Below are 26,508 nucleotides of genomic sequence, written 5' to 3'. Positions count from 1 at the left end.
CTTACAAATATGCACAATGAGTGTCGACATAAAGCAGGATTACCTTATCGGGAGAGAGCGGCGTACGCATGATTTTAAAGACGAGACAGAATAGAATAGAACGCCTTTAATGTTTTCTTTTTCTTTTTTTTCATTGTCCTGTTGAGTTCCCCCCATCATAGACTGGTATAGTAATGATATATTTTTGTAGGCCAACCCGAAAAAATGGCGCCGGTGGTTCCTACGAAAATTCACCTCTGGGATTTTTGTGTTGGATTTTGGATCATTGCAGAAAATGAACTCTGTGTCAAACACTCGTTTCTGACGCGTTGTTGTTTTGTTTAGCGGGATAATCTTTACAGATGAACATCATTTATATGAAGTTTGAAGAGTTAATGCAGCCGAGAGAAGTAAGAAGCTAACGCTATGCTCTAGTGAACTACACCGCGGTCGGTTTATTATGACGTCACGACCGTTATGCTTCATCGAACTGATCATCGGATTTGACAAGCTAGCTAAACATTAGCTTAATAAGTTGTTTATTAACCTCATATTTACAAGAACACTGAAAAACATGACTAGAGGCTGTAAGGAGGATTAGTGAGAGAGTTCCCGGCGTGATGACGTTCAATGTCTGTGACAACCACTGTAGTTTCAGTTAGCTGCTCGTTAGCAACCGCCGTTTAAAGTTCGCGTAAAAACTTTAAAACTCACAAGTGGGGTCTTAGCTAACGTAGTTTATCTCTTCTAACAAAACATCAACATCTCTTCAGCTTGTGTTAACCACAGACCTTATTTCAGGCTTCTGAACACAAACACATTCAAAATCCCTGTTGACTTTTAGAGTTAGGAACCCATGGCGCTAACATGCTAACTCACTTCCTGGTTTTAGGACTCAAAACTACACCAGTCTATAGTCCTCTGTTTATATCCCCATTACTAAGTGTTTGACTTTTTTTTTATTCTGTATTGCTGCTGTAACGCCTGAATTTCCCCACTGGGGATCAATAAAGTTATCTTATCTTATTATACAAATTGTACAACGAGGTTACTTAAAGTGCACACAGTGATATCAGACTAGTTATTGCACTGTACGAAATGTAAACTATAGCAGGGTATAAAAATACAAAATATTTGCAATGTATGAAATGTAAATTTAGCAAAGAGATAAGACGTTCAACTTTGTCCACAGGGGGCGCCAAAATTCACTCAAACCAAAAGTTTCTCGCAGCTCCAGTAAAGGAATAATTTTGTCCCCCCGCTTGAGCTTAACGGTGCTTATTGATGGTGCGTGCTAACTCATGACGCCTTCGTGCGAACACGAGGGGAGAGAGAGGTTTGGAGGCGCGTCGCCGGAGGAGTCGCCGATCAGCAATTTGTTTTTTTTTCATGCTGGAGCTCAAGGAGGCGACGTCGACTGGATCACATGCTTCCTTTAATATCAAACACAAACTGATGTAAATGTCAAATCTCCGCTGTTTTGAAAACGATTAAATAAATACTGACTTCTCTTTATGGCCCACTAAAGCAAACGAGACCTTGTTCAGGGAGAAAAGTTGGATTATAACACCTTTGTTTTGTCTCGACTGCAGGTCGTGGAAAAGACCCGTTCTTCACCAACACCTTCCATGACTCACGAGGGTCGCCTGTCCCAGGACCTCAGGGGCCCCCGGGGCCTGTCGGTGAGCTGCTCTCCATGTTGTGTGTCTGTTTTAACATCCTTTAGAGCAGATACCAGGTGAATGCTGTGTTCATGCTACTGTACGATGTGAATACACATTTGATTCTGCTTCACTATCAGACAGATTCAACATCTTCTTGAGATCACGACAGAATTTTGAACTTCAATAAACAATATTGGGCTGCACATGTACAAAAGCTATAGTCCTCCAAGTCGGACAGCCCGGGTTCAAGTCTGACCTGTGGCTCTCTACTTACATGTCAAACCCAACGTCCTCTCTCTCTGGTTTCTGACTCAATCTACAGGCAAAAAGCCTAAAATAAATTTAAAAAAAAAATAGACTATTGATACGTGAGGGTGCAGGATCAACCATCAGTCCATCCTCTGGAACTCAGACCCAAAAAAAGCCCTTTAGAGACTCCTCCTTCTCCAACGTCGCCGACCACCACCAACAGACTCGGTTGTCATCGTCCTTCTCTCGTTTTCTCCCTTGTTTTGTTGTGATTTTTTTTGTTAAGCCTCTTTGAGCTTTCGAAGTCGAATATTTGATTCTTAAAATTCTTCACTCATGCAGTGTGTCGGGACCCTAAAAAACCGCTAATGCAAAATGTTTACGTCTGGGGCCCCAATGCCTGCCTTGCCTGTTGACAAGCAGCGCCTCTGCACTCGTGATCAAGGACCCGACACAAAGCATCCGTGAGAGTCGAGCGCGCTCACTAAAAGCTGCTCATAATCCTGCCGTAAACACGGACAGGTGCTGTACATGTGTCCCGCTGAGCCTCGTGCTCTAAACAATATTAACAGTCTGTAAACATACTTCATGCCAGCATGGGGTTTTTTTTATAAAATCTTTTCCTTCAGGTCCTCCAGGTCCCAAAGGCCCAGTCGGACCTCCCGGCCCGTCAGGACAGAATGTAAGCCCGCTCAGTGCTGCATTACCCACAGTAATGTTGTTACAGGGAACATTTCACAAAGTACAAATTCATCATCATCATTAAAATAAATAAATAAATAAATCCTCTGACTTATTTCAGGGGAAAGCTGGAGCTGCGGGAGTGCAGGGACCCGTGGGGCCGAAGGGAGAGCGTGGGGAGAGAGTGAGTACACCCAGAGCTTCTGCAGGATTCATTTCATCTACACACGCTAACGAACGCGTGTGTGTGTGTGTGTGTGTGTGTGTGTGATGTGTGTGTGATGTGCGTCTGGTTTGCAGGGTCCTTTAGGTTACCCAGGAGAGAGGGGCTTCAGAGGCGAGCCGGTAAGCTTCCTTTGGGGGGGGGGGGGTTGTGACCTGAACGCACGAGCGTATTCATGGGAACATCAACACATGTCATAGCTGGTTATAATACTGTAAACTACACTACCCAGCAGCCCCACACGACACACTGAGTCACACAGAAGGTTTCTGTTTTTAGTAAACTTGCATTAGTGACTCAGTTTTCTCTCTTGTTGATATTTTCTCACAGGGAGTCCCAGGTCCAAAGGGAGAGCCAGGAGAGAAGGGCATGCCGGTAAGAGAGAACTTATTATTATTCATGGACCGTAGTTTGAAGTATGTCTTTGAAAAATAAAGATTAATGAGGATATAAAAGCCTGTAAAGCTGTTAAAATGTGAGTTTTAAGAGGGCTGTTTAATTAACCAGCGGGCCAAATGACATTTTATGAAAAAAAAACAAAAAAGAACCAGAATATATTAAACTGAGTTTCGAGATCATGAAAAAACAAGCAGTAATTCCTGCTCTGGGAGGATGTAGCCGTCCGATGACCCGCTCTGCATGTCTGAGCCACGAGAGCCAGAATCAGGTTCAGAACCTGAGGACCTCGTTGTCTTGAATCTAAATAACCAGTCCGAGCTGGTGTTTAAATTGTGGCGTTCACGTGCAGAATGACGGTGTAGCGGTGTAACTGTGTTTTATAACGACGTAGCGCTAAAAGGGATTTATGGAGGAGCCTTGGTGCCTCATCAAGACCCCCCCAAACAAAACCTCAGTCTGTAAATTCTGCCACCAGGGGGCGCTCAATGAAAACAATAACAAAAGACGGCGTCAAGGCTGGTGGGGAATCATGGGAGTGATTCTCCCGTCCTCGATGAAAACAAACTCCATGTTTATGGACGATCTAATTTATCCACCTATAATTTAAATGTTTTTTTGGGTTTTTTTTATCGCAGCAGCACGTACAGCAACAGAACCTCAGCTTTCTGTGTTTATGTAAGCGGCCTTTAACTTAAGGTGGTTTCCATGACAACAATAAACATGCCATGGTGACGTCAAGTTAAACATATTTTTTCCGGCTTTGATAACTGTTGGTAATATTTGAGTCATCATACATACAACATAAGTTTAGCAATATTTTTAATAATCAGATATTGTTGTGTAAAATTTCTACATACACTCTTAAATTCTATATTTTTTAAGGGCTATGATGAAGAAAAGATCATTTTAATTTTGAGTTCAAGCATTTAAATGTTTTTAATTTTTTTATCCTGTAGCACTTTGAGATTAAAAAATGTGCTTTACAAATAAAATGTATTATTATTATTATTATTATTAATAATTTGGTGTCGAGGTTTTAGAGCAGTGGTGTCCAAACTTTTTTTCTTGCGGGCCAAAATTGTCGCGTTAGAATCGCTCACGGGCCACAGGGTGTTTTTTTTTTTTATATTGGAAGGAACATTTTGTATTTTGACCTCTTCAAAAAATAATGTAAATACACAATAACTAATTGCAGTGGGAAACTGTTGTGTTCTAATTTTTTGGAAAGAATAGTCAGGCTTTTATAGGTCTCCCTCGCTAACATGAAGAAGAAAAAAAGAATGAAATATGCCATCTGATGAGGCCTGGGGCCAAAATCTTCTGATTCTTCGATTTGAAGTCAAGGGCCACAAAAAATCCACTCAAGGGCCACAAATGGCCCCCGGGCCGCACTTTGGACACCCCTGTTTTAGAGGGTGTTTTTTCATTTATTTTACATTTTTAAACAGTTAATTTAACGACACATTAAATGAAGTAATTGTTAGTATTTGGTTGTAACATTAAACGTTTTCATTTAATGCCTAAAATTAGACGGACTATGTTTTTGCTGATCCTCCAGGTGACTGCAGGTCATCAGAATCCATAATTCAGTCAAACACAGATCTCACTCTCTTTACAGTAACTCCATTCAAAGATGTGTGTTTCTGTCTGTCTAACCTTTTTTCTCTCTTACCTTTTGTTTCCTCATTTTACAAGAGCAATCTAAACGTAAGATATCTTTTATTTATGTCATCTCTTGATCACTGTGATGTCATCGAACCATGACCGACGTCTCCGGTTAAGGCGTTCGTTACGATCACTTTGTTTTGGACATATCACCTCTCAGCTCCATCCTTTCTGACCTGTCGATTGTCATAAATTCCTTTTTTATTTGACTGTTTAATTGCTGTGTTTGTTTTTATGTGTGTGTGTGTGTGTGTGTGTGTGTGTGTGTGACACCTTTAATGTGTTTTTGTTTTTGTCGGTCTTTGGGGTGCGCTCTGGACTGCTGTCCCCTGTCACGACACTTGTCCTCTTGACCCTAAAGCTGTCTGACTCCCTCTGCAAGCTCCTGTCCCCATGGCAACCTTTCACAGTCACCTTTTCAGCATCCCACTTTTGGCATATACATCCAAATATATAAAAGCACCCGCTCTGACCGGGTGACACCACATTGTTTCTCATCCCTCCTTCAAAAGGAAAGTGTTCGGTTTGATTGGCGTTGAGCTGTGAATGTATATGCCAAATGAGTCCATATGTTTGAGTGGTGGGTGGTGTTGGGCTCAGAGGTGTTGTGCTCTGATGTGAGTGGAGTGGATACAGCTATCCCCCTCTATCCCACTACCTTGCATGAGTTCATCTCAGGTATTAACTTTCTCTCCTCTGAATGTGACAGTATGCTGCGCTGTGTTTTCTAATGAGCCTCATAACATGGCTGCTGTTGAGACGGGAAGAAGGCAAAGTTCATCGAGATCGAGGCCGAAGCCCCGTTTGAAATCCTCACTCTGTGAAAGGAGGGGGGGGGGGGGGGGGGGGTAGTGTTTACAACATGAAGTCACAGATTCAGTTTTTGCCTTTGTTTCACTAACTGGATGCATTAACAGGATGAGTGAAAAGGTAGAAAAGAACAAACGAGTATGAACGCTGCTTCGCTAGGTGCAAAAAAGTAAAACACGGATTATTCAGCTCCCTCGTGGGACATTTTCCTGAATGTATTTTTTTATTTTTTATTTAACTTTTTTCTTTCAGGAAAAGTCCCACTGAGGTGAAAAACCTCTTTTTCAAGGGTCACAGCAATTTTTTTAAACAGTTAAAAGAAATAAAAGTTATAAAAAACAGCTGCAAGTGGAGGAGGTCGTCTCACGTCTTCTCTGCCTGGATTTAAAGGCATTTAAACCGTTGGGTTATTTTCATGTGGAAGCTGCAGAGCGGGCAACAACTAATCATTTGAACACAAACTGTATGAATCCACACTTCTCTGTGTGATCGGAGGGGGAGGAGTCATTGTAAATAAAAGTGCCCCAGCCTCCTGGTGGACAAAGAGCGCCATCACGCCCGATGTTTGCTACATTTATTCTAAAATTGTCGACGTGCAGCTCGACCTGACCACGTTTATTCGTGTGCGTGCTTCGGGCTTCCGTAAAGAGTTAAATGTTCATACGACCGAGTGAAACTTTGCCTTTTTTTCTTCAGTCTCTGGTGTGTGCACCGACGCTTCAGCTGTTCCCTGCATGTCGTCTTCTGCTTACTTCTCTTTTCTATCATTTAATTCCTTCAGGTCTGATTTAGGAGCCTAATCCTTTACAAAAAAAACAAACCTGTCTTCAGTGTACATTTTCAAAAAGCTCGCTGCCCTTCATGGGTAAATTTCATGACCACAGCGGTATGAATGAAAGCTGTGGTGCTGGAAAAAAAAACAAAAAAAAAACCCTCGCCTGGCTTTACTGCAACCGCGACAACAGGAATGCAGATGGCATGATTGAGTGACGGAGATTGTGATCCAGACATGTCTGTAACGTGCATGCTGATGCTGCCCAGCCCAGCATGGCCGGAGAATGACTCCGTGTAGCAGCATGGCCGGAGAATGAGGGAGACATACAGGGAGCAGATATGTCTGAGAGTGCTGGGCAGAGTTGTGGACTGTGTTTTAACCTTCAAAGACTTGCATCTTGGCGAGCAGTTCTCTGGCTTGTGCTCCTTACCTTGACGGCTGTATCTATCTTCACAGGGGGACGGGATACATCAGATCAGAGAGGCGCTGAAGATCTTAGCCGAGAGGGTTTTAATCCTCGAGACTATGATCGGTATTCATGGTGAGTAGGAGGCCGGAGGCAGGGTCAGCTTTAGGCGGGGGTTAAAGGCGGGGGTGAGTGCAGAGGGGGGCACAAACCTTACACCTTACAGTCGCGAGCAGCCCCAGGACTCAGGCTGGTGTTTCCACCCCCCTCACTCGGTCCCCCCCTCCCCTCCCTCCCCCCCCCTCCTTCCTGTCACTGCTCTCTGATAGGACGTTAGCTTGCAGATGTTCCACGACTTGCAGGCAGACCTTGAGCTTCTGGCTCGCAGGGTGACGCTGCTGGAGGCGATCATCTGGCCAGGTAACGCTCAGACATCCCCACACCCACAGCTCTGCAGGACCGCACTCACCTTTAACCCAATGATCCAGAAATGAGTTTAACGGTTTCCCACAGCCACTGCTGGACGTCGATCGGAAAAGTAGAGGTTGTTTAGGAAATGTGAATTGTGTTGATTGTGATGAAAGCACAGATGTTACTGAACACATTCAGCTCCAGAAACAATGAGACCACGTTTGACAGTCATCCCAACTTCAAATTCAAACATCCAGGGAGGGGATGCAGAAAATGCCCCCCCCCCCCCCCAATCAATCTGTAGCATCATTTCTCATCTCTTTACATTTTACAGAAAGCAGGTGGAGGACTTTATTGTCTGTTAACAAAAGAGCAGGTAAACAGACCGTGCTCATCGTTATGTTTACAGGTAAAAGATCTGATTTATTTGCTATAATACAAGGACCCAGCTTGATCCGTCACAGTGTGGCAAGAAAAAAAACAAACCCCGTCCCTCTAAGGGTCAGAAATCTTCAGCAGCTCCGGGCTCATGATGGAACATCCGTCTGGGATTGAAAATGGGATAAGATGCAGGAAGGAGGAGAGGTTAGAAACTGGAGATTAAAAACATCTTCAAGTCAAATAAAAGAAAAAGATCAAAAATCCTTCTGTGACAGGACTTGAACCAGCAACCCTCTCTGTGTAATCAGTGAACTTGATCTTATTCAAACACAATCCTTCAGACATCAGATAGACACTTTATTGATCCCGAGGTAAATTCAAGATAAATCACCGTCAGGGGGGGGGGCATCTGGACTCGAACCGGAGACTTCTTGATCTGTACCTCCGTCTGACTGTGACAGACGTTCAAACACGTTTTCTGACGTGAGTGTGTTTTGTTTTCTGTGCTTTTCTCGCTGCTTTCAAAATGAGTGGAGCTGAATTGGAAGAAAGAAAAAAAAGAATTAATCCACGATGCGATTCACAACATTGAAATCAATGTGGAGGCTGATTTATACATGAACTGTCAATCAAATCAAATCGTATGAAAGCCCACAGCAGCACTGAGGCTGTGAGTGTTAGCGGTTGTTGTTGAGTCGTCACGTGTTGTGAAGTAAATATTAAAATGTGAAACCATTCTTTTGGGGGTTTTACTTCTTTGAATGCTAAATGTGCTTTCTTGGCTCGTGGGTAAAAGTCACTACAGTGGATTTTTACGTTTGGACCTCTTGCTAGAAAGGCAGAAAAAGAAGATCGCTAAATGATTTAAAAATGCTGAGCATGATGCATTTAGATTATTTATCAGGCACAGATTCATCAACGTGATCAAGCAGGAATAAACATGACAAGTTTAGGACACTCGAGTCTATTTTCTTCTGCTCTTCTCAGAATCGTATTAAAGAACACAGCGAGATGTTTTTATAGATAAAATATAAAAAACATTTCACAGCAGAATCGAGTGAGCAAGTTTTTGTTATTATGACATGTCAGCAAGAGATTATGGACTCCTGGTTTTAATCCTGAGGCCTCCAGTTCAGCCTCTACATCAGAGTAAACACACACACACACACACACACACACACACACACTGGCGACAGGGACAGGGAGGCCCCGTTCCAACTGCTGTCTTTCTTCAACAGAGCCTGATCTAGGGTCTGGGGACGGACCGTTTGGCACAGCCTCCCCTAGTTTCTACAGAGATAAGCGAGCAGGTGTGCTTCCATATCGACTCACTTCTCCCCTGTCCTCCGACACCAAGGTTCGAGGGAAGTAGCCCCGCCCCCCCCCCTTCTTCCCACTCATCTCCCGTTCACCCTGAGGACCACAGGCGGGGTTGACTCCCCCCTCCTAAAAGGTCTCATCGACACTCAACAGATTAAGACCTCATCTGGGTTTAACTGTCAGATTTAGGACGGGGGGACACCTCAGGGAAACTCCTCTGATACTCCACAGTCCTCCTCCATCGGGACCCACGCCCCCCCTCCCCACCACCACCACCACCACCACCTATCGCCATAACTGAACACTTGTAAATCACACACCCAGCTGCTCCTTCTGTGTTTTATTTCTTATGGCTTCAAAGCTGCAGCCTCTGATTGAAGAAGCGCTCCGGACGGGAAGCTTCAGAGTCATCAGCTGAAGGAGGAATCCGATGTGAGGACACGGACTGGATTTGAGTGTGTGTTTCGCTTTCACAATGTAACTGCAATCTGAAGAGATTACTCTATTTAAGTATATTGCGCATGTAAAGTTTGCAGGACACAAAGTACACAAACAACCTCTTCTCGTAGTATTCGTTTTGTTACTCCTCTCTCGTATGGTTTTAAATCGATGTTATGTAGTGCACTAAGAAGATGAAGTCTCCACTCTCACTGAGATACGTGTTGCTAACAGTGTTTGTAGTTTATTTCTGGTGTGAGTGTTTTTCCCCCCTTTGAGTACACACTGATGCGTTCACTTACATTTCATCCGTGCAACAACAACAACAAAAGAACACAAAGATTCACATGAACGTCATGCATGATACGTAAAATAAATACACACGCAGCACAAAGACATGAGGACAACTCGCAAACTGGGCTGTCCACACACACACACACACACACACACACACACTCACACACACTCGGGAAACAGCGAGACTGTAAATGGAACTTGAACACATTTCCCACTGCTGTGCTGGTAAACTGCTAAAGACTGTCCTGATGAAAAGCCTTGATACTTGTTTTTTCATCTTATATCAAATTTATTGTGAAACTATTTAAACTTTATTCATGTTAGTTTATTTTGTATGCTGTTGTGTAACCATTCATTATTTCTTTTTCTTTTTTTTCGTGCTGATGTGTAATTGTGTTAAAATAATCCTGCCTAGATGATTGATGTAATAAAATAATGTTCATTGTTTTTGTTTTTTTACAAAAAACACTCATTCATTTGTCTATTAAACATGATTACAACATAAACATTTGACATCCAGTGCGCCGGAGCATGAGGGGTCCTTGAAGCGGGTTCGAATCCGACTGGTGTTCGTTCCCAGATGAAGCCTGAGTGAAGGCAGGAGGCTCATCGGCAGCGGTCTCTCCAAGCTGGAAATCCTGTCTCAGCATAACTTTCAGTCAACTTTACGACAGGCTCGGAGCTGAGGCGGGTTTTTATCCTCCTGATCAAACACCGCCTCAAGCAGACACTCCGCAAACTACGGGATTTTTTTTAACTTCCGCTCTGGCTTTATTTTGTCAAGACCAGAGGTTCACAGCAGGATTATCACTGAAATCTGAATCACGATTTCCCCTGCATTTATCACACTTTTTATTTTAACAAAAACATTGAGTGATAAGTGAAAATAAAAATGTGTTGTCAACAGGCATGACCTAAAACAAAAAGATGCACTTCAGCTGAATATACAGCTCTTTTTCTTTCTTATTTTAAAGTACGTAAAATAAACAAGGCAGAATCAGAGGCTCATCTGTGGCCTGAATCATGAAGCAAAATGTGTGTTTTGGCTTCACGCTGTGTGAGTGGGACTGATTATGAAACCGTGAGGACAAATAGGTGAACACATGATCTGTATGAATGCAGAGTGAAATACGAGACATGTAAATCTTCCTCATTTAGAAATGAGCTCGTTAGTGGTTAGTGCGCATGAATCATAAATGCAGGCTGAAATCCATAGATGTATAACTTAAAAAAAATAAAAGTGTTTATTTCTATGCTGTAATCCCCCCGAGCAGGCTCCAGCTTTAAATCCAACTTGTGGCTCCTTTCCTGCGTGTCATTCTCTCCCTGATTTCTGACTCTATCCACTGTCCTATCTCAACAATCAAAGCCTGAAAATAACTCTTTGGAAGAACAAGAAAAAAAAGACATGAGATCTTATGTATGTATAACTTCAGATCCTGATTTTCTTTACGATTAATCATGCAACTCTAATGTACATTTTTGTGATACACAATTGTTGGTTTGTCCCAAAAAGACAAACACAAGTCCTTCCGGGGGAATATCTGTGATTAAAACCCTTGCACAAGAAGCCCACAGGGCAGATCTGATAGTGATGCTCAGCAAAACCCAAGCGTTAAAAATATCCACGTTAAATATGTCCACTTTACTGCAATAAGAGCAAACACTGAGTGTGATATCCACTATGTCCCCTGAGGCGACACGGGGCCCTTTCCTTTTGAGACCACCACAGCCTGTTCTCCAACGCTGTCATCGATGAGTAGAGAAATTGCGCCATCTAGCTGTTTGGAGGCCGCTAATGCTAGTACAGCTTTCTCTGTGGGGAAGCCCATCTTCTCCAGCTGCTGGAGCCTAAGAGATGAAACATAAGATTTTTAACAGAATAAAAACGACTTGAAATCTTAGAAATTAGGGGGAAAAAATGATTTAATGCTTACGAACCGCAGAGAGGAAACAGATGATTTGGGAACCTCCACTTTGGCGTCAGGGTCATCGGGAGCATCCTGTAATGATGCCAGTATCCCTGCCCTCAGCATCTGCTCCTCCAACAGCGCAGCCTCAGACTGTGCAGCCGACTCTGGTGTTAACCAGGCGGGGATCGGATACTCCTGAGGGTGGTAGTTAAAGAAAGAGGGATCTCTAACGGGTGGAGCGGCAGCCTGATCCACCGGCATCCTGATGGAGCTGCAGAAGAACAGATGGAGTCAACACGATGAGCTCTTCCACTTTAATGAATTAAGCTAGCTAAGAGTAAATATTTGGAAGTAAACGAAAGAAATGGCACCTCTGTGGCGTAGAATGAGTCGGTAATCTGAGCCTGGAGGATGTAGACACGTAAGCCCAATCAGGTATTAAACCAAACAACCTGAACTCCTCCAACTCCTGCAGCGTCCCGATGAAGGGCGGATGATCTGAGAGAGTGATTAAGTAGTTTTGAACCTTGAACAAAACAAAACAAAAAATGGCATGGTGGTGTAACCTCCTTTGCAGCAGGTGAGTTCTGAGTGCAGCACAGGTTACCATGGTGACCACCTTTGCAGTCCTGAAAACCCCAAGGGATGTGACCCTCAGCATCAAATTCAACAGATATACAATCTTAGATGAAGGGACCTCTCTCTCTGTTGTTGTAAGAATAGAAAAGGTGTGAGTTGTCTCAGGCCTCAAAATGAAAGCAAAGTCGGACAGATGAGGGTATAAAGGATACAGTTGTGCCCGATGCATATTGTGCAGAAGTGAAGCAGGGCAGGCGTCCCCGGCAGCAGCAGCAGACCAACCAGCAAGAAGAGCCAGGGGAGAAACCAGACAGGTAAACACCTCAGCAGCCTCCTCTGCTTCACCTGGCGACACTGCGCTGTGAACAGAGCCAGCTGGATGGCGGAGTAGCCACAGATCCGGCTCGCCTCGGCCCCGCCGATACAAAGGAGAAGGGTGTAGAGTAAAGGCAAGATGGCAAGAGTGAGGACAGAGAGGGCGAGGAAGGCAACGGATCCCCAGCGACGCTCCTGGCAGGGGCCGACCATCAGCAGGAGAGCGACACTGACCAGAAGAGAAGACGGCTCATCGTGGCTGAAAGCATACAGGCACACATCTGTGGAGAAGAGGAAGAAACAGGGGGGAAGGAAACTGTGTCATATAGCTGTAAGATATCAAAATATGCCATTAGTTACCTCTGATCCCTGGGAAGTCTCCACCTGGACCTAAACTGAGGCTCGCCTGGACGCCTCCAGCATACATCAGCAGCATTAGAGTAACCAGCAAACATGTTCCCAGACAGAAACCAGGACGTCCTGATCCAAACCAGAACCCCACTGACATGAAGCGATCAGACATCATTCAGGATTAAACCTGTCCTGCTTTTAACGCCATATTATTATTTGAACAAACACGCATCTGTTTCTCTTGTTGCATGCACGCAGCCTTGGACAAATGGTAAAAAGCTTTAAAGAAGTGGAACTGGTGCATACACACAAAATAAAGGTAGTAAATGCATGAAAGTTGCAGCAAAAACCTGCACAATCTGTCCAATCAAATCTTCTCTTTAAAAAAAGAAAATCAGTGTTTTGTAATCGTGCGACGAGCCAACGAGTCAAACTTTTTTTATCTGAAACAACTTGGTGCTAAAAGAAACAGAAAGAAATGTTAGTAAAATGAGACTTTAACACTCTGGTGTAAATATTTAGACTACCGGTAAAGCTGACATGACCGCGACGACAACTTCCGCCTACGTCACACTTTCTTCGTCATGTCTTTTATTTAACGCCGGGTGGAAACGCGAGTTAGCGCCACCTACTGTGTTGGAGTGTGAGCCAGGTCAGAATACCTGTTACTATGAATGAATAAAAACAAGTCCAGTTTCTGTCAATGTCCATCCTTATATGCACTGTGTGTATGATAGTGTTCATACAGTCTATACAAATTTACATCTTGTTACTGGCTCTTTTAACTATTTTATTTCATAGCATTTATTTCACATTTTTATATTGTTATCTCATCTAATTTAGCATTGTGTGATTTTCTCCTGCTATCCTGCTGCTGAAACACTGTACTTTTCTTCGTTTGCGAGATGAATGAGGAATTGTTTTATTTTATCTTTAAGAAGAGAGCGCGGTTGCCATAGATATATATGTTGTTTTTATATAGCTGTGGCAGTAACCATAGAGACTGTAGAGGTAAACCAGTGGTTGTGTGTTGGCTCACAAATCTCGCGAGATTTTGTGGATCCAGAGCAGGAGAAGAACGCGTCTGCGGCAGCCAGTACCGTCCAGTCGTCTTTCACAGGCTCACTAAAATGGCGTCGGCTCCGGGTGAGTAAAGAAATTTGCAATTTTTCACTGTTTGGGAAATGCTTTTTTAAAAGAAAATCTAATTTCTACAAACATTCGGTATGTTGTATTTTTTTCAAACACACAACGTGTTAATTTGCGTCCTTTTCGCTTCTGTTCGCGCGGAACGAACGCCTTGTGTTTGCGACGCACGAGGCCTTGTGAGTTTAGCTCAACCAACCGTTGCGACCAATGTTCGATGTATTTATGCTTTCTGTCGAGTTTAATAAAAGGTTCCCAATTTTTTACTACTAACGCCTTTTTACCAACGACGTTCCCACGTGTTTGTATTTGTTGTATCTGTTTAATAAAAATGGCTTTTGTCTATTGACCTGTAACGGTCGGTGGAGATGAATGGCGACGTGCTGCGAGCATTAGCATTAGCCGTGTAGCTCGCGCGCAAATGCTTGTTTCTTTAAATCAGCAACATTATATAAAAAAAACTGACTAACAAACGTGTGATCTTTCAACAGCAGATTACAACTCCTACAACCAGTCCACTGCTCAGCAGGGGTGAGTCTCTTCAATTATCTGCATAACGAGATTACAGTTAATGTTTGTATCACTGAGAGTGCAGCATTTTGTAATGCCCTACTTAAAGGTTCACCCTTCCTCTTCTAATGCCTACCTTTCTTTTTAATTACAGGTATGCTTCTTATGCTGCTCAGCCCTCACAGAGTTATGGACAGTCGGCACAGGTGAGGTTTACGTTCCTTCTTGCACATTATATCATAAATTACAGTGTTTGAGTCACGTTAATAGAAACAAGGACTGTGTGCACTCAGAGTCTAACCGACACAGACCTCATACTACACTACAGGAAGTAAAGGTCTAATTAAGATGGATTAGTAGATAGATACTTTAAAGGAAATTCAACACATCCTGTAGCGGTATACAGGACAGGAAGGATACAAGACATTAGTTACAATAAACACAGGCTGTCCCCCCTCCCTTCTGTGTACAATAAACCATAAACACAATTTAAAGCCCCCTATATGACTCAGATTTAAACCTGTGCAATTAAAAATACTCATACTTGTATAAAGAAATGTATTGAGCATGTGCAGGAAAGGATAATGCATGTGAAATTTAAAAGAGACCTCAAAACAGTTCAGAAAGCTCAGAACAGTTGTAAACAGGCCTGATCATAACAACCGAAGAGTCTTGACTTTCTGAAAGTATGTTCACGTCAGTTAGTGGGCGTGTTTATTTGGTTTCTCGCAGCTAAAATGAGGTGCTTTTGTTTCAGCAAAGCTACGGTCAGCAGAATTATGGATCTTACGCCCAACCGGCGGCGGCTGCTGCAGATGCTAGCTACAGCACGGCAACGCCTGCAGCTGGAGGCTATACCCAGTCCCAACAACAGTATGGGTCCTCTTATGGCCAGCCAGCAGCAGGTCAGTTATTAATGTACTGTTTGTGAAGTAGATGCATTGTATCAAGTTGACTGATGAGTCTCATAGTCACTATGTCCAAAATAAAAGTCTTATGTATTCATTGCATCTTGTGGGGTTTTGTTTTACAGCTGGCTATCCTGCTGCCCAGTCTACCACTCATTCTTACTCCCAGTCAGCCCAGGGTTATGGAGCCAGTGCTTATGAAAGTACTCCTGCTGCTGCTGCTCCTGCTGCCTCCCAGTCCTACGGCTCACAGCCAGGGTATACTGCCCAGTCTGCGTACCCTGGTTATGGCCAGCAGGCGGCTCCTACTGCACCACAGAGGTAGGTAACCTAGAGATTACACGACACAGGAAATCCACATGAACTAACTTAGATCTCCGTATTTTTTACACTTTGCTCTTCTGTCTTTGTTCCCGTCAGTTACAATGCTAACAGCCAACCGGCTAGTTACAACCAAAGTAGCTACTCCCAGCCTGCGGCATACGGTCAGCAACAGCCTGGCTATCAGGCCCAGCAGGCCAGCTACGGCCAGCAGGGCTACCAGCAGCAGACCCAGCAGCAGCCACAGGCTCCTCCTGCTTACCCTCCTCAGGCTGCAGGTTCATATGGTCAGCCTCCATCCAGCCAGTACAGCCAGCAAGGAGGACCACCCAGTTACAACCAGAACAACCATTATAGTAAGCCTTGCTGTTTTTAACAGTTGAGTTTAATTGCGCCGTTGACTTGACTGATGTTTTTTGACAAATATTTGATCTCCACTCTTGCAGACAACTACAGACAGGATGGGCAGGGCGGAGGTTCCAGTTACTCTGGCTCTGAATCGTCCAGGTACCCTGGGTCAGGTGACGGCAGGGGCCCCGGCAGAGACGGCTTTGACAGAGGTGGAATGATGCACCGTGGGCGTGGAGGCATGGGCCGCGGCATGGGGTATGTGTCTCTCCTTTGTACTTAACCTTACTTTGACTTCTCAGGTGCTGAGGCCACTTGGGGCAGGGTTGAAAGAAGTCAACACGAGGAACAATTAAAATAAGAAATACTCCATTAAGATGTGACAGATTATTAAATTATCTTACGGCAATAGATTAAAAATAAAGAATGGGCTCTGAAATAATACACAAGGCCCAAGTTAAAAGGTTACAAACATGCCGACAGTGACAGCAAATGTCCCTCTTCTCATGCAGTTTCAGCCCTGCCTTTCATTTGGCCAAAGGTAAGAAAGGGGGTTTTCCTTTTTTTTAGTTTTTAAAGGTTTGAATCAGGGACCTGTGCATAAACGCTTAGTGTGCTAAAGCTAAAATCCTCAAACTAAATCTGAGAATGTCTTAAATATCAACAAGTATTAAGGATGAGGGAGGTTGTATATTTCATGGTTCCTTGTTTGAAGAACTTTGCAAACTATTCAAAACTATTTAGAGGGTTTTTTTAAAGGACGGTTCAAACATGTTAGCCATCTGAAAATACAGTTAAAAGATAAAAAACACTTATTTTTATACTTATTTTTTCCTCTCTAATTGTGGTGAAGTCTTGACCTAAAACTGAGTGTGGTGTGTGAGAACCTAGAAGTCAAGGTCTATTTGTAAGGAATCTATTCATAGGGATTGGTGCGGTCAGAACACACATTAACCCCACAGTAACATCTGGGTCACTTTAAGGGTTTTTACTTTTTGAAACAACACATTATGAACTGGTGTTATAAGTTTGGCTGAGTTTTGTGATGCTGTTTCTGGCATTTAGTATCCAGTGAACCAAATGAGGACAAAGCGAAGCTTTACATGCAGCAGGGTTCTACTCTGAAGGCGAGTCTTGCATCAACTACAGAGACATTTAAACTTTTTCTGTGATATTTCAAAGTTTGGTTATAGCTTCATTTTGGTTTGAGGACATACAAATGTATCTCTTGGTTCAGGTTATTGTGCTTTAAGAAGGTTTTTGAGTCAATTTCGAGGGTGTGTTCTGTAAAAACTATAAACATCCACTAAGTGAAAAAGACGAGGGTTAATTTGAAGCACGTTCTGTGTTTACAAATGTAGGGTGTTTTGAGGGTTTTTTTTCTCAGCCATTTTCTGGGAGTGTTATCTGGTAACTCACTTTAACCTGCTAGAAGAAAACACATCATCATTTGACACATTTTTTGTTGATTGAAAAATCTTTTGTCCTCGAAGGACGCTTTCATTTGTAACAGATCCATACAGGCAATACATGTCATTAAAAACAACACAAAGATGGACATATAAAATAAAGCCAGATGATGCATCTACTAAATAAAATACTATTTGATTTAAAGCGTGGTTGGATTATGCTAGCGCAACAAGCATTCTCACTCCAGTGGGTCATGTGATGACGCACAAAACGGCGCAGCTACTTTTCAGCCGAGTGACCATCTTGTCTGTTACACAGAATCCTTTCCACATGGGTTAAATAACTGCATTTGAGGAATCAACACAACAAACGTTTGTTTTTTTAAATCTACAGATTGAACAGACATCTCAGAGAAATACTGGCTGATTTATCAATAATGCATCCCAAAATCTCATTACAGCCGAGCCCTCATATAAAACCTGATTTACTTATTTACATGCATGTATGGGACACACTGACCCACAGTTCATGTCTACAGCTCCAACGACCCCAGATACATTTGCTGTGACCCTCGTCCCTGTTGGCTGAGGGTCTTACAGGATGGCCTTTGACCTCTGATAGAACTACATTTCCCAGCCTCTTGTTGCTAATGATGCTGAGGTAACCAAACCAACAGGTCATCACACAAATAAAAACAGACTCAATAGAAGGTGAATAAATATCAGTAGAAAACATTTTTTCGATGTTTAAACCTCTCCGCGGTCTCTGATTGGCCTTTTTGCCGATGGTGTCGGTGTTCTCATTGAAGGTCAGTTTTTCATGGATGTGTCCAAGCTCAGGGCATGTTTAGATAACGAGCAGTATTATAGGATTTCTTGAGGGTTTATCATGGTTTACGAAAATTCAGCCCATTTTGAGAAACCATTATCCAGGCTAATCTCAGCGTGGCAGCAAAAGCTGGCTTGCAGGTGTATTGTCCTTTTTTTTCTATTGTATTCCTCTTGGTGGTCGGTGTTAGAACTGGATTGGGCAGGTTTTTTTAACACGCACTAACTGTGGTATCCCCATCGAGCTCTCAATGCAGATCGGGCTTCTGCACAATTCCCCCGTTGGTGGAAATGGTTTGACCCAACCTCAGTCAGATTTTTCTGTAACGTTCTGACGAGAAATGGAAAGGGTGACTAAGGGAGAGGTTCTGTGTTACACCTTGGTTTAGGTTGTACCAAAATTTTTATATCAACATATTTGGTTTCTCAAATTCTACTAAGGCACTGACCAAAATAAGGATTTACCACCATGGTTTTTAAGTTGCGGGACTTGGTTTTAAGATTTTGAATCATCAGTGTTGGGTTGGAAATGTGCAAAAAAAAATCTTTTTTGTTCTTTAGAAGCGGTACATTCAGCTTTATCCTGTAGCAGAGCCCTGCATGACTTCACTTTTTGGTTTTTAGACTGTAGGAAGTACAAAAACATAAAGTCAGTGTTGAGACATTTCAGTGATTTTTTGTTTTTTTAAATGATACAGGAGTCAAATCCAGCTGTCAAAGGACTTTAAATAAGAATACAAAATTAATAGGAAACGCCAAAAGCCATTTTCTAAATATGAAGCACAGCAGCAACGATTTTAAAGTTAAGCTCCCATGTAGTGTATTTTATCTTGGCACAGGGAAGTGTTTATTCTTTAGGGGGGGAGGGCGGGGGGGTCATTGTCATTTTGAAATGTTTAAACTGTTTGTGGTTTGAAATACAAAATGTTTTGGTCATTCTCTGAGCACTTTTTAACATGCTTTGCATTTATACCGTACAGGTAACAGTGAGAGCCAATTAAAACCATCTATTCTCTTTAAAGTATCTGTACTCAGTGCAGAGCCGCCAGCTTTAAGCAGCAGGAGGGAGCTTAAACAAAGATTCGGGGGTCTGCCTTTTTTCAAGAACTGAGGACGATGGTTTTCTTTTCCACAAGCATGACTAAGATTGTTTGTTTACGTAAAGATAACGTTGGTTAAATCTGTACACTTTTTGTTTTTTTGGTATTGATTTCTCTACATGTGTGACTGTATTTATTTTATTACCCGGTGAATGTCATCGCCTGTTCACTCTGTAAACTTTTACCCTGTGTTGTCTCTAAACAAAAAAAAACAAAAAACGTAAGCTTTAACTTTTATTAGAACTTGTGTTATCAGGGTGGTAACTTGTTTATTTATTTTTTGGTTGACTTTTTTTGTGTACAAATGTTTTGGGTTTCTGAGAGGCAGTGAACAATGTTAGACAGTTACTCCATGTTTTTGCACAAATGTGTCTACTTCTACAAACTGTGACTGTGCTAACGTTGTGCTAAGCTAACGAAGGAACTGCACCTAGTTAATGCTCTTAATCCCCTCCAATAAGATTGTGTAGTTTTAATTTGGGGGAGATATTTTATCATTTTTTTTAAGTTTCTGTTGGGCTAGCTAGAATGTTTTCATTAATCCCTCAATCAAGCCACTTTGCTCGAGCCATGGAAGTGGCTGTAAAAGGAAATCGCCTTCATATCTCCATTTATTCCCCCCCCCCCTCCCCCCCTAGCAGCGCCGGAGACAGAGGTGGCTTCAGTAAGCCTGGTGGTAAGTTAACGAGTATTACACTGGTTAGTCCTTTTTTTTAAAGCCTTAAACTTTTAAGAGAACGATACCCAACAACATTACACTGTGTCGTATGCAAAGAAAATTACTTACGTGAACACATCTGAAAATATTTGGGGAATTTTATTCCAATGCCTGAGACCATTTTCTCCGGGGTACTTTGAATAATTCAGTCACTGCCTTTGGTTTGACGATGACTTTTTTTGAGGTTAAAGACAAATTTCCACTCGAATGTGTCCGCTTTTACAAAAATCTCCTGAGCTGAATTCCTGGGGTTTATTAGGATTTCTTTACTGGTCTAAGAGGCTTTTACACTATTTATTTTTTGCCAAAGTGTCTAAGGTGTCCATTTTCAATTCAATATATTATCACTTTGTGGGGTTTGTGGTGTACCACAAGGTGCCATTTTTTTTTTTTTTTTTTTTCTCCTTCAACCACCCAAATATGACTGACCACATTTATAAGGAAACGTCTGGATTATTTTTTTGGTAGTGCTCTTCAGGTGTTGTACACTGAGCATCCGTTGCACGCACTGACTATGTTCAATTTGTCTCTCCTCCTCCTCCGATGATGATGATGGACCACAGGGACCGATGGGCGGAGACGAGCGTGAAATGGGTGAGTAGGCTCATCCTCAGACTCTTTTATTGTTGTTGGATGGTAAACTGAAGGAGTTCAGGGTGTCTCACGGGTCGATTCCAAATGATTCATGAATCTTTGAATTCAAAGTTTTTGAATGAGTCCATATTGAAGGATCTACTCTGGTCTTCTGTGATTGGCTGAATTTCTATTGGGTGAAAGAGCTAGCCTTAGCACTGAACACAGGGAGGGACTTGTTTTCTTTCTCTCCCTCCCCCCCTTAAATTTTATTTTTTTATTTAAATTTTTTGTATAAAACCTGTTTTTCACTGAATACTTGATGTGAAAAGACGACACGCTTACACTTGTGTGTTTGCTGCAGGACGGCCTGAAGAGCAGGACGACTCTGAGAACAGCACCATCTACATCACGGGCTTGACTGAGAAAGCCAACCTGGAGGAGATGGCCGAGTTCTTCAAACACGTCGGCCCAATCAGAGTAAGAAAAGCGCTGTGCTCCAAACTTGGGCTTCGAGTAACTCCCGTGTTGGAGAGTAGACTTTAAACGTTTGTTTGTCCAGATTAACCGCAGACTTGGCCAGCCTGCCATCAACATCTACACCGACAAGGACAGTGGAAAGCCCAAGGGAGACGCCACTCTGTCCTACGAGGAGCCGGTCTGTGCCAAAGCAGCCGTGGAGCATTTTGATGGTACGTCATGATGATGCTGACCTTTTTAGAAACGGAGACAAACGACCACGTAGAATCAAAGCCGCTCACTACTTTTTTTTTTTTTTTTTAATCAAAGGCAAGGAGTACCAGGGCAGAAGGCTCAAGGTGTCCATGGCACGCCGCAAGCCCATGATGGGCGGAATGAGGGGCATGCCCATGCGAGACGGCATGATGGGGCCGTGGAGGTAAACGACCCGCAGCGCCTCACCTCAAAGCACGAGCGCCGCGTCTCGCTCTGTGGAAAAACAACGCTGTCATTTCTCCTCAGGTATGATGGGCCGCGGAGGTGACCGCGGTGGGTTCGGCCCCGCGCGGCGGTGGTCCACGTGGAATGGGCAGGGGCGGCCCTACTGGAGGCAACATGCAGCAGAGAGCCGGGGACTGGGAGTGCCCGAACCCGTACGTGTTAGCAGTGCAGCACGTCTGCGTGACCTTTGCCCTCTGACCGATCTGTTTATAATTTTAATTTTTTTTTTTTTTTCAGGGGTTGTGGTAACCAGAACTTTGCGTGGCGGATGGAGTGTAACCAGTGCAAAGCACCCAAACCAGAAGGGCTCGAGGCGGCCCCCCGTTCCCCCCCGGTGGTGACAGAGGCCGCGGAGGGATGGGATGCGCGGGAGGCAGAGGTATGGACCGCGGCGGGCCCGTAGGAGGTGGAGGCCCCCGGTGGCCCCGGAGGTTTCCGCGGATCCTGGGGAGGAGACCGCGGCGGATTCAGAGGGCGTGGAGGAATGGACAGGGGAGGTTTCCGTGGGGCCGGGACGAGGGGGTCCACCAATGGACCGCATGGGCGGCAGAGGTGGAAGAGGGATGGGACCACCAGGTGGCAAGATGGATATGAGGTAAGGGTATGATCCTTTACATCAGTTGGCAAACGTGTTCCTGGATCACGGATCAAAATGTTAACATTGTTTTTTGTTTTTTTTAGGGACCATCGCCAGGAGCGCCGAGAGCGGCCATACTGAACAACTTCTCCACTGTTCCTCCTTGATGAGGAATTTGATTTTTAAAACAGGAATTTTTAATTTATGATTCCAGACTTCTGTGGTTTATAGAACTGCTCTCGAACACCTTTTTGCGGTTTTACTCAACTCGTGTTTCCATTTATTATTATTTTTTTTTTTCTATTTTAGTTGACCCACGTTTATGCTACATCTTATATTGTACATGGTTTTGTTTTTTTTATGTATGCAGATTAGTTTTGCTCTTGTATTGTAACGCGAAATGCTTTCATTGGTTGACATATTTGCCTCCCCTTTTTTCCCACAACTGATATTGTACGGTGACACATTTGGGAAATAAAATTTTACTGATTTGACTTTTTGGTGTTTTGGCTTCAGAGCAGAGAGTGGACGTAAGTGGTGAGGAAGGGATTATTATATATGACATGTTAACACCAGGTCAGGAACGCGTGTTCCTCCTGAGCTTTGTTTTGGGTTAAATGAGCAACACTTCTCTAGTTTTCTAACTACAGACCACCTAAAGAGAAAAGTACTTTAAGTAATTTGGGGTTAAGTGTCTTGCCCAAAGACACATCAACACTGGCTGCAGGAGCTGGGAATTGAACCACATTTCTGCTGCTGCCTCACAAAGTTTTAGCTTTTTGAGATTTGAACCAAGATGACAAAAAGCAAGATGACGTATTCCTCAAAAGTGGAACAAACATTAAGATTAAAAAGCCAAATAACTAGATATCAGAATATTAGCACAAACACATTTATAAATACAAGTTATGATTAAAATGTGCAGAGTTAGAAAAGCCTTTAGATCCCTCAGAACTGGGACTTCTACCTGAGAGATCATTACTTCATGTCTACATCCTGCAGGTTAGACTTCAGTTAATCAGCCTGCTGTGGTTCTCCAGTCTGAGAGTGATGCTGATGCTTTTCTTACCAGCAGGGGGCGCACGTTGGATTTGATTTCTGATCCCGCTGCTGTGAATCAGAGGACACTTCCTGATCTTCTACGTCATTTGACGTTTTTTTGTGTCCGCGCTCACACCGTGGGAGAACTTCAGGAACTGACCACACGCCCGTGAACGGTACTCAGAGGGTCAGGGTGGAAATTATTTAGTTTTTAGATATCACAAAATACCTGCGAAAATAAGCTTTTAAAAACTCTAAATCCAGCAGCGTTCAATGAGCAGATCCATCTGGATTAACATCGTTATGAATCACAGATGTTCAACCTCGGTGTGTTTTATTCACATCTGGACAGCACATGAATCTTTAAGCTCTTTGCTGTTTTCTTTTCATACACCTATTAGTTTAACTAACGGATAACCATGCCTGCTAAAAAAGTAACATGTTTCATTGTTTGCAGTGTTTTTCTATTTAGGAGTTAAAAGACATCTTATAAGAGCTTTCAGGTCAGACAGTCAACACATCTGTATGCTTCTTGTCTGAGGGCTGAGAGACATCCAGCTTCTCCTCTGTTGTTCCCATGAAGGGAAAAAAACAAGAACTAATGACTCTTTTCTTGGTTATAAATAGCCGCTGGGTCGCTCTGTCGTCTCTCTCCTCTTGCTCACAGATTTTTACCCGGAGATGACAAACAGTGAGCAGGTTGCGTGTCTTCTGTTACTCGTGGGCCTCTTTGTGTCTGCCACAGGGAAACAAGAGTGTGGATTCTCTCTGTGTTGGATTCTCTGCGTCTGTACTGACAGGAAAGAAAAAGCTGATTCATCCAGGCCAAGAAAATGATCTCATCAACCCCCACCTTCTCTCTCCCTCCCTCCCTCTCCGTGTTTCTTAAATAGACCCATCCCTCTTTTTAAATGAAAACAAGCCCTCCTCCTTGGCAGTGAGCTCTGCTTTAATTCAAACAGTCCACACTTTAGCTGAGAACACGACTGTGTAAAGATTATTAAAGGGAGGAAATGAGAGAGGGGGAAAGAAAGAGTTTAAAGCTGCGTTTTTCAGGTGTTTTTCTGCAACAACTCCTCAGACAGAACAAGTTATGATAAACTTTTTAATGTTCCCATTACCAGGGATGTTTGTGTTGAACTCTGTCCTGCAGTTACAAAGAGAAGAAAAGCATAAATAGAGGGGCACCAGATAGCCGAGGGGTTACAACCCCCCCCCCCCCCCCCCCCCCTTGGGCCCCTCAGCAGGAATCAGCTTGGGGGGGCATCTATCCAGGATCCATCAGCATCATGTCTGCCAGTGTCCCATGCACTTACCCCTCTTCCTCTTTTTTTCCTGTTTCTTTTTTCCAAAATAAATATCATCAAAAAAACAAACAAATGAAACTTTGTGAAGTTTGCCTTCCGTCTTCAATCAGTCGTTTGTAATCATGAGCTTCGGCTGTTGTAGAAAGGCTTTTGTTTCTGTTTACAGTCAGATCTCAGATGCTTTCTCAAAGCCCCGAGCAGGTTTCCCTCATGTTTCCAAAATGTTAACAAACCAGCCCCCCTAAAAAAAAAACCTGACAAGCAGGTCTTCTGCACCAGGAGAGTGTGTGTGTGTGTGTGTTGTGTGTGTAAACGTTGTCAGTACAAAGAGCGTGTTGGTGATTTTTAAAACACTCATGTATGTGTGTATGAATCAAACAGGTTTAATGTTGAACTCTGACCTCCCACCTGACGCTCCTTACGTCCTGTATGTGACGCATTTCTCAACACGTCCACGCGCGATCATGTGATGTTCAATAAGCTGCTCTGTCCTGAGATAGTGACTAAACGGAGTAACAGTCCAGCTACTGTTTGGGCCTATCTCTCTCTCTCTCTCTCTCTCTCTCTCTCTCTCTCTCTCTCTCTCTCTCTCTCTCTCTCTCTCTCTCTCTCTCTCTCTCTCTCTTCTCTCTCTCTCCTCTCTCTCTCTCTCTCAACCTCTGCCCAGCTGACACGTCTGATTTGATTATTTTACGGAAACGTAACAGAAGTGTGGACGAGGCTGTTTGTGTGTGTGTGTGTGCGCGCTGCGCTCTGATCACTGATTGCTTGGAGGGGATTTTGTTTGCGCTCAGGAGAGGAGACGTCTCATGATGCTGAGAGATTCAGGCTTCATTAGCTTTTTTATCACTGGAGGCAGTTTGATGAAGACACCACACAAAGAGTTCATTGAGAGAGCTGAAATAAAAACCCGAAAAGAAACAGACCTCTTCCATCAACAGGAGCCATAAACATTCATGGGTTTTTAAAATACTGAATCTAGATGTTGTTCCTTATAATAACGCAGACCTCACGTGAGCCTTTCGGACCCCTGAAAGGCATTTTTTTAATAAACTCCGACATGTCAATCTGACCTTTTTAAACTTACTCTTTACATTTCTTGTTCCTATTGTTTTGGCTCAGTTGGTCGTCTCTCAACCCGGGAGGTTTGGGGTTCGATCCCCGGCTCCTTTGGGCTAGGACACTGAACCCTGAGTTACTCTCACTGCAGCCTCAGCCAGCCAATGAAGAAGAATATGATGATCTATAAGAATAAGTGTACAGACGGGTCACTGATGGAACAGTGGTTCATGTGCTCCTTTGCATGCACACGTCATTCCTCTCTCTCTGATTTCTGACTCTATGTCCACTCATGTCCTCTGTCTCCAATAAGGCACAAGAAGTCTGGAAAAAAAACCTCTTAAAAAAAGAAAATAAATGCAGCCTAATCTTTTATATGGGATTAGTCAAAGTATTTCAGATTTTGATTCTTTAATGTTCATTTGGTGCAGAATAACTCACACATTTACAGCACGTGCTCAGTTTACAATCTGACAGTTATAGTGTATTAGTCCCTAGTTGTAATTTATGTGTATAGCCTATGTATAAAGTAAAAAAAAAAATTAAAAAATCATTATCATTTAAAATATTTGATTGCATTTTATTACAGGATTTAATTGTTGGTATGAAAAGCTTTAAAAACATTAGGCTACAGATGTTGCGTTAAAACTGCGCAGATGGAGAGCAGGCACTGATGTTTCTCACTTAAATATACACTCAGCCGTGGTGACAATATCTCAAAAGAATTGGCAACCAATGTGTGTGTGTGTGTGTGTGTGTGTGTGTGCATATCAGAGTGTGTGTGTGTGCATATCAGAGTGTGTGTGTGCATATCAGAGTGTGCAGGAATGTGCACTAATTAAAAAAC

The 26,508-nt window shown here is 43.1% G+C and overlaps 3 protein-coding genes and 1 long non-coding RNA gene across 8 annotated transcripts in view; 2 read left to right on the top strand and 2 right to left on the bottom strand.

The window, feature by feature from the left end:
- The window catches only part of emid1 (EMI domain containing 1), a 63,995-nt gene extending 53,850 nt beyond the window's left edge, over positions 1–10,145 (top strand). For 2 of the 5 annotated variants that reach the window (XM_079370220.1, XM_079370217.1), the window contains exons 10-17: positions 1,572–1,661; positions 2,522–2,574; positions 2,695–2,757; positions 2,874–2,918; positions 3,127–3,171; positions 4,891–4,902; positions 6,902–6,986; positions 8,882–10,145. In XM_079370220.1, the coding sequence (XP_079226346.1) occupies positions 1,572–1,661; positions 2,522–2,574; positions 2,695–2,757; positions 2,874–2,918; positions 3,127–3,171; positions 4,891–4,902; positions 6,902–6,986; positions 8,882–9,015 (527 nt within the window). In that variant the 3' untranslated portion in view covers positions 9,016–10,145. Of the gene's footprint in view, positions 1–1,571; positions 1,662–2,521; positions 2,575–2,694; positions 2,758–2,873; positions 2,919–3,126; positions 3,172–4,890; positions 4,903–6,901; positions 6,987–7,180; positions 7,272–8,881 lie in introns of those variants that run through there. The other 3 variants (XM_079370221.1, XM_079370218.1, XM_079370219.1) reach the window with 3 other exon arrangements.
- Positions 1–26,508, bottom strand: part of LOC306840968 — a 240,569-nt gene that overhangs the window by 133,672 nt on the left and 80,389 nt on the right. The gene's annotated exons all lie outside the window — the stretch shown is intronic.
- rhbdd3 (rhomboid domain containing 3) lies at positions 11,231–13,349 on the bottom strand. The gene is made up of 5 exons (XM_079370342.1): positions 12,866–13,349; positions 12,403–12,786; positions 11,983–12,109; positions 11,640–11,882; positions 11,231–11,549 (listed from the first exon to the last, which is right to left on the bottom strand). Exons 1-5 carry the CDS (start codon positions 13,029–13,031, stop codon positions 11,381–11,383), a joined length of 1,089 nt encoding a protein of 362 aa, XP_079226468.1. The 5' UTR covers positions 13,032–13,349; the 3' UTR covers positions 11,231–11,380.
- Positions 13,494–22,748, top strand: ewsr1b (EWS RNA-binding protein 1b). The gene is given in 21 exon segments (XM_079370518.1): positions 13,494–13,508; positions 13,923–14,002; positions 14,494–14,533; positions 14,667–14,718; positions 15,270–15,417; positions 15,546–15,741; positions 15,841–16,097; positions 16,188–16,347; positions 20,065–20,101; positions 20,708–20,738; positions 21,082–21,197; positions 21,280–21,409; positions 21,507–21,604; positions 21,606–21,615; positions 21,699–21,733; positions 21,735–21,829; positions 21,915–21,985; positions 21,988–22,091; positions 22,093–22,188; positions 22,190–22,272; positions 22,359–22,748. Coding segments are annotated over 20 exon segments (1,812 nt in total). The 5' UTR covers positions 13,494–13,508; positions 13,923–13,986; the 3' UTR covers positions 22,396–22,748.

This window comes from Symphodus melops (assembly GCF_947650265.1).
Source record: "Symphodus melops genome assembly, chromosome: 1".
Taxonomy (NCBI): domain Eukaryota; kingdom Metazoa; phylum Chordata; class Actinopteri; order Labriformes; family Labridae; genus Symphodus; species Symphodus melops.
The sequence above is the reverse complement of the archived record's forward strand: the minus strand, read 5'-3'. Positions and strand labels throughout refer to the sequence as shown.

Coding starts and splice junctions, on each gene's coding strand:
- rhbdd3 (XM_079370342.1), bottom strand. CDS start 13,031: ATGATGTCTGATCGCTTCATGTCAGTGGGGTTCTGGTTTGGATCAGGA. Junction 12,110..12,402: donor AATATGCATCGGGCACAACT/GTATCCTTTATA, acceptor TCACTCTCTCAG/ATCATCCGCCCTTCATCGGG. Junction 11,550..11,639: donor TCATCTGTTTCCTCTCTGCG/GTTCGTAAGCAT, acceptor TTCATCTCTTAG/GCTCCAGCAGCTGGAGAAGA.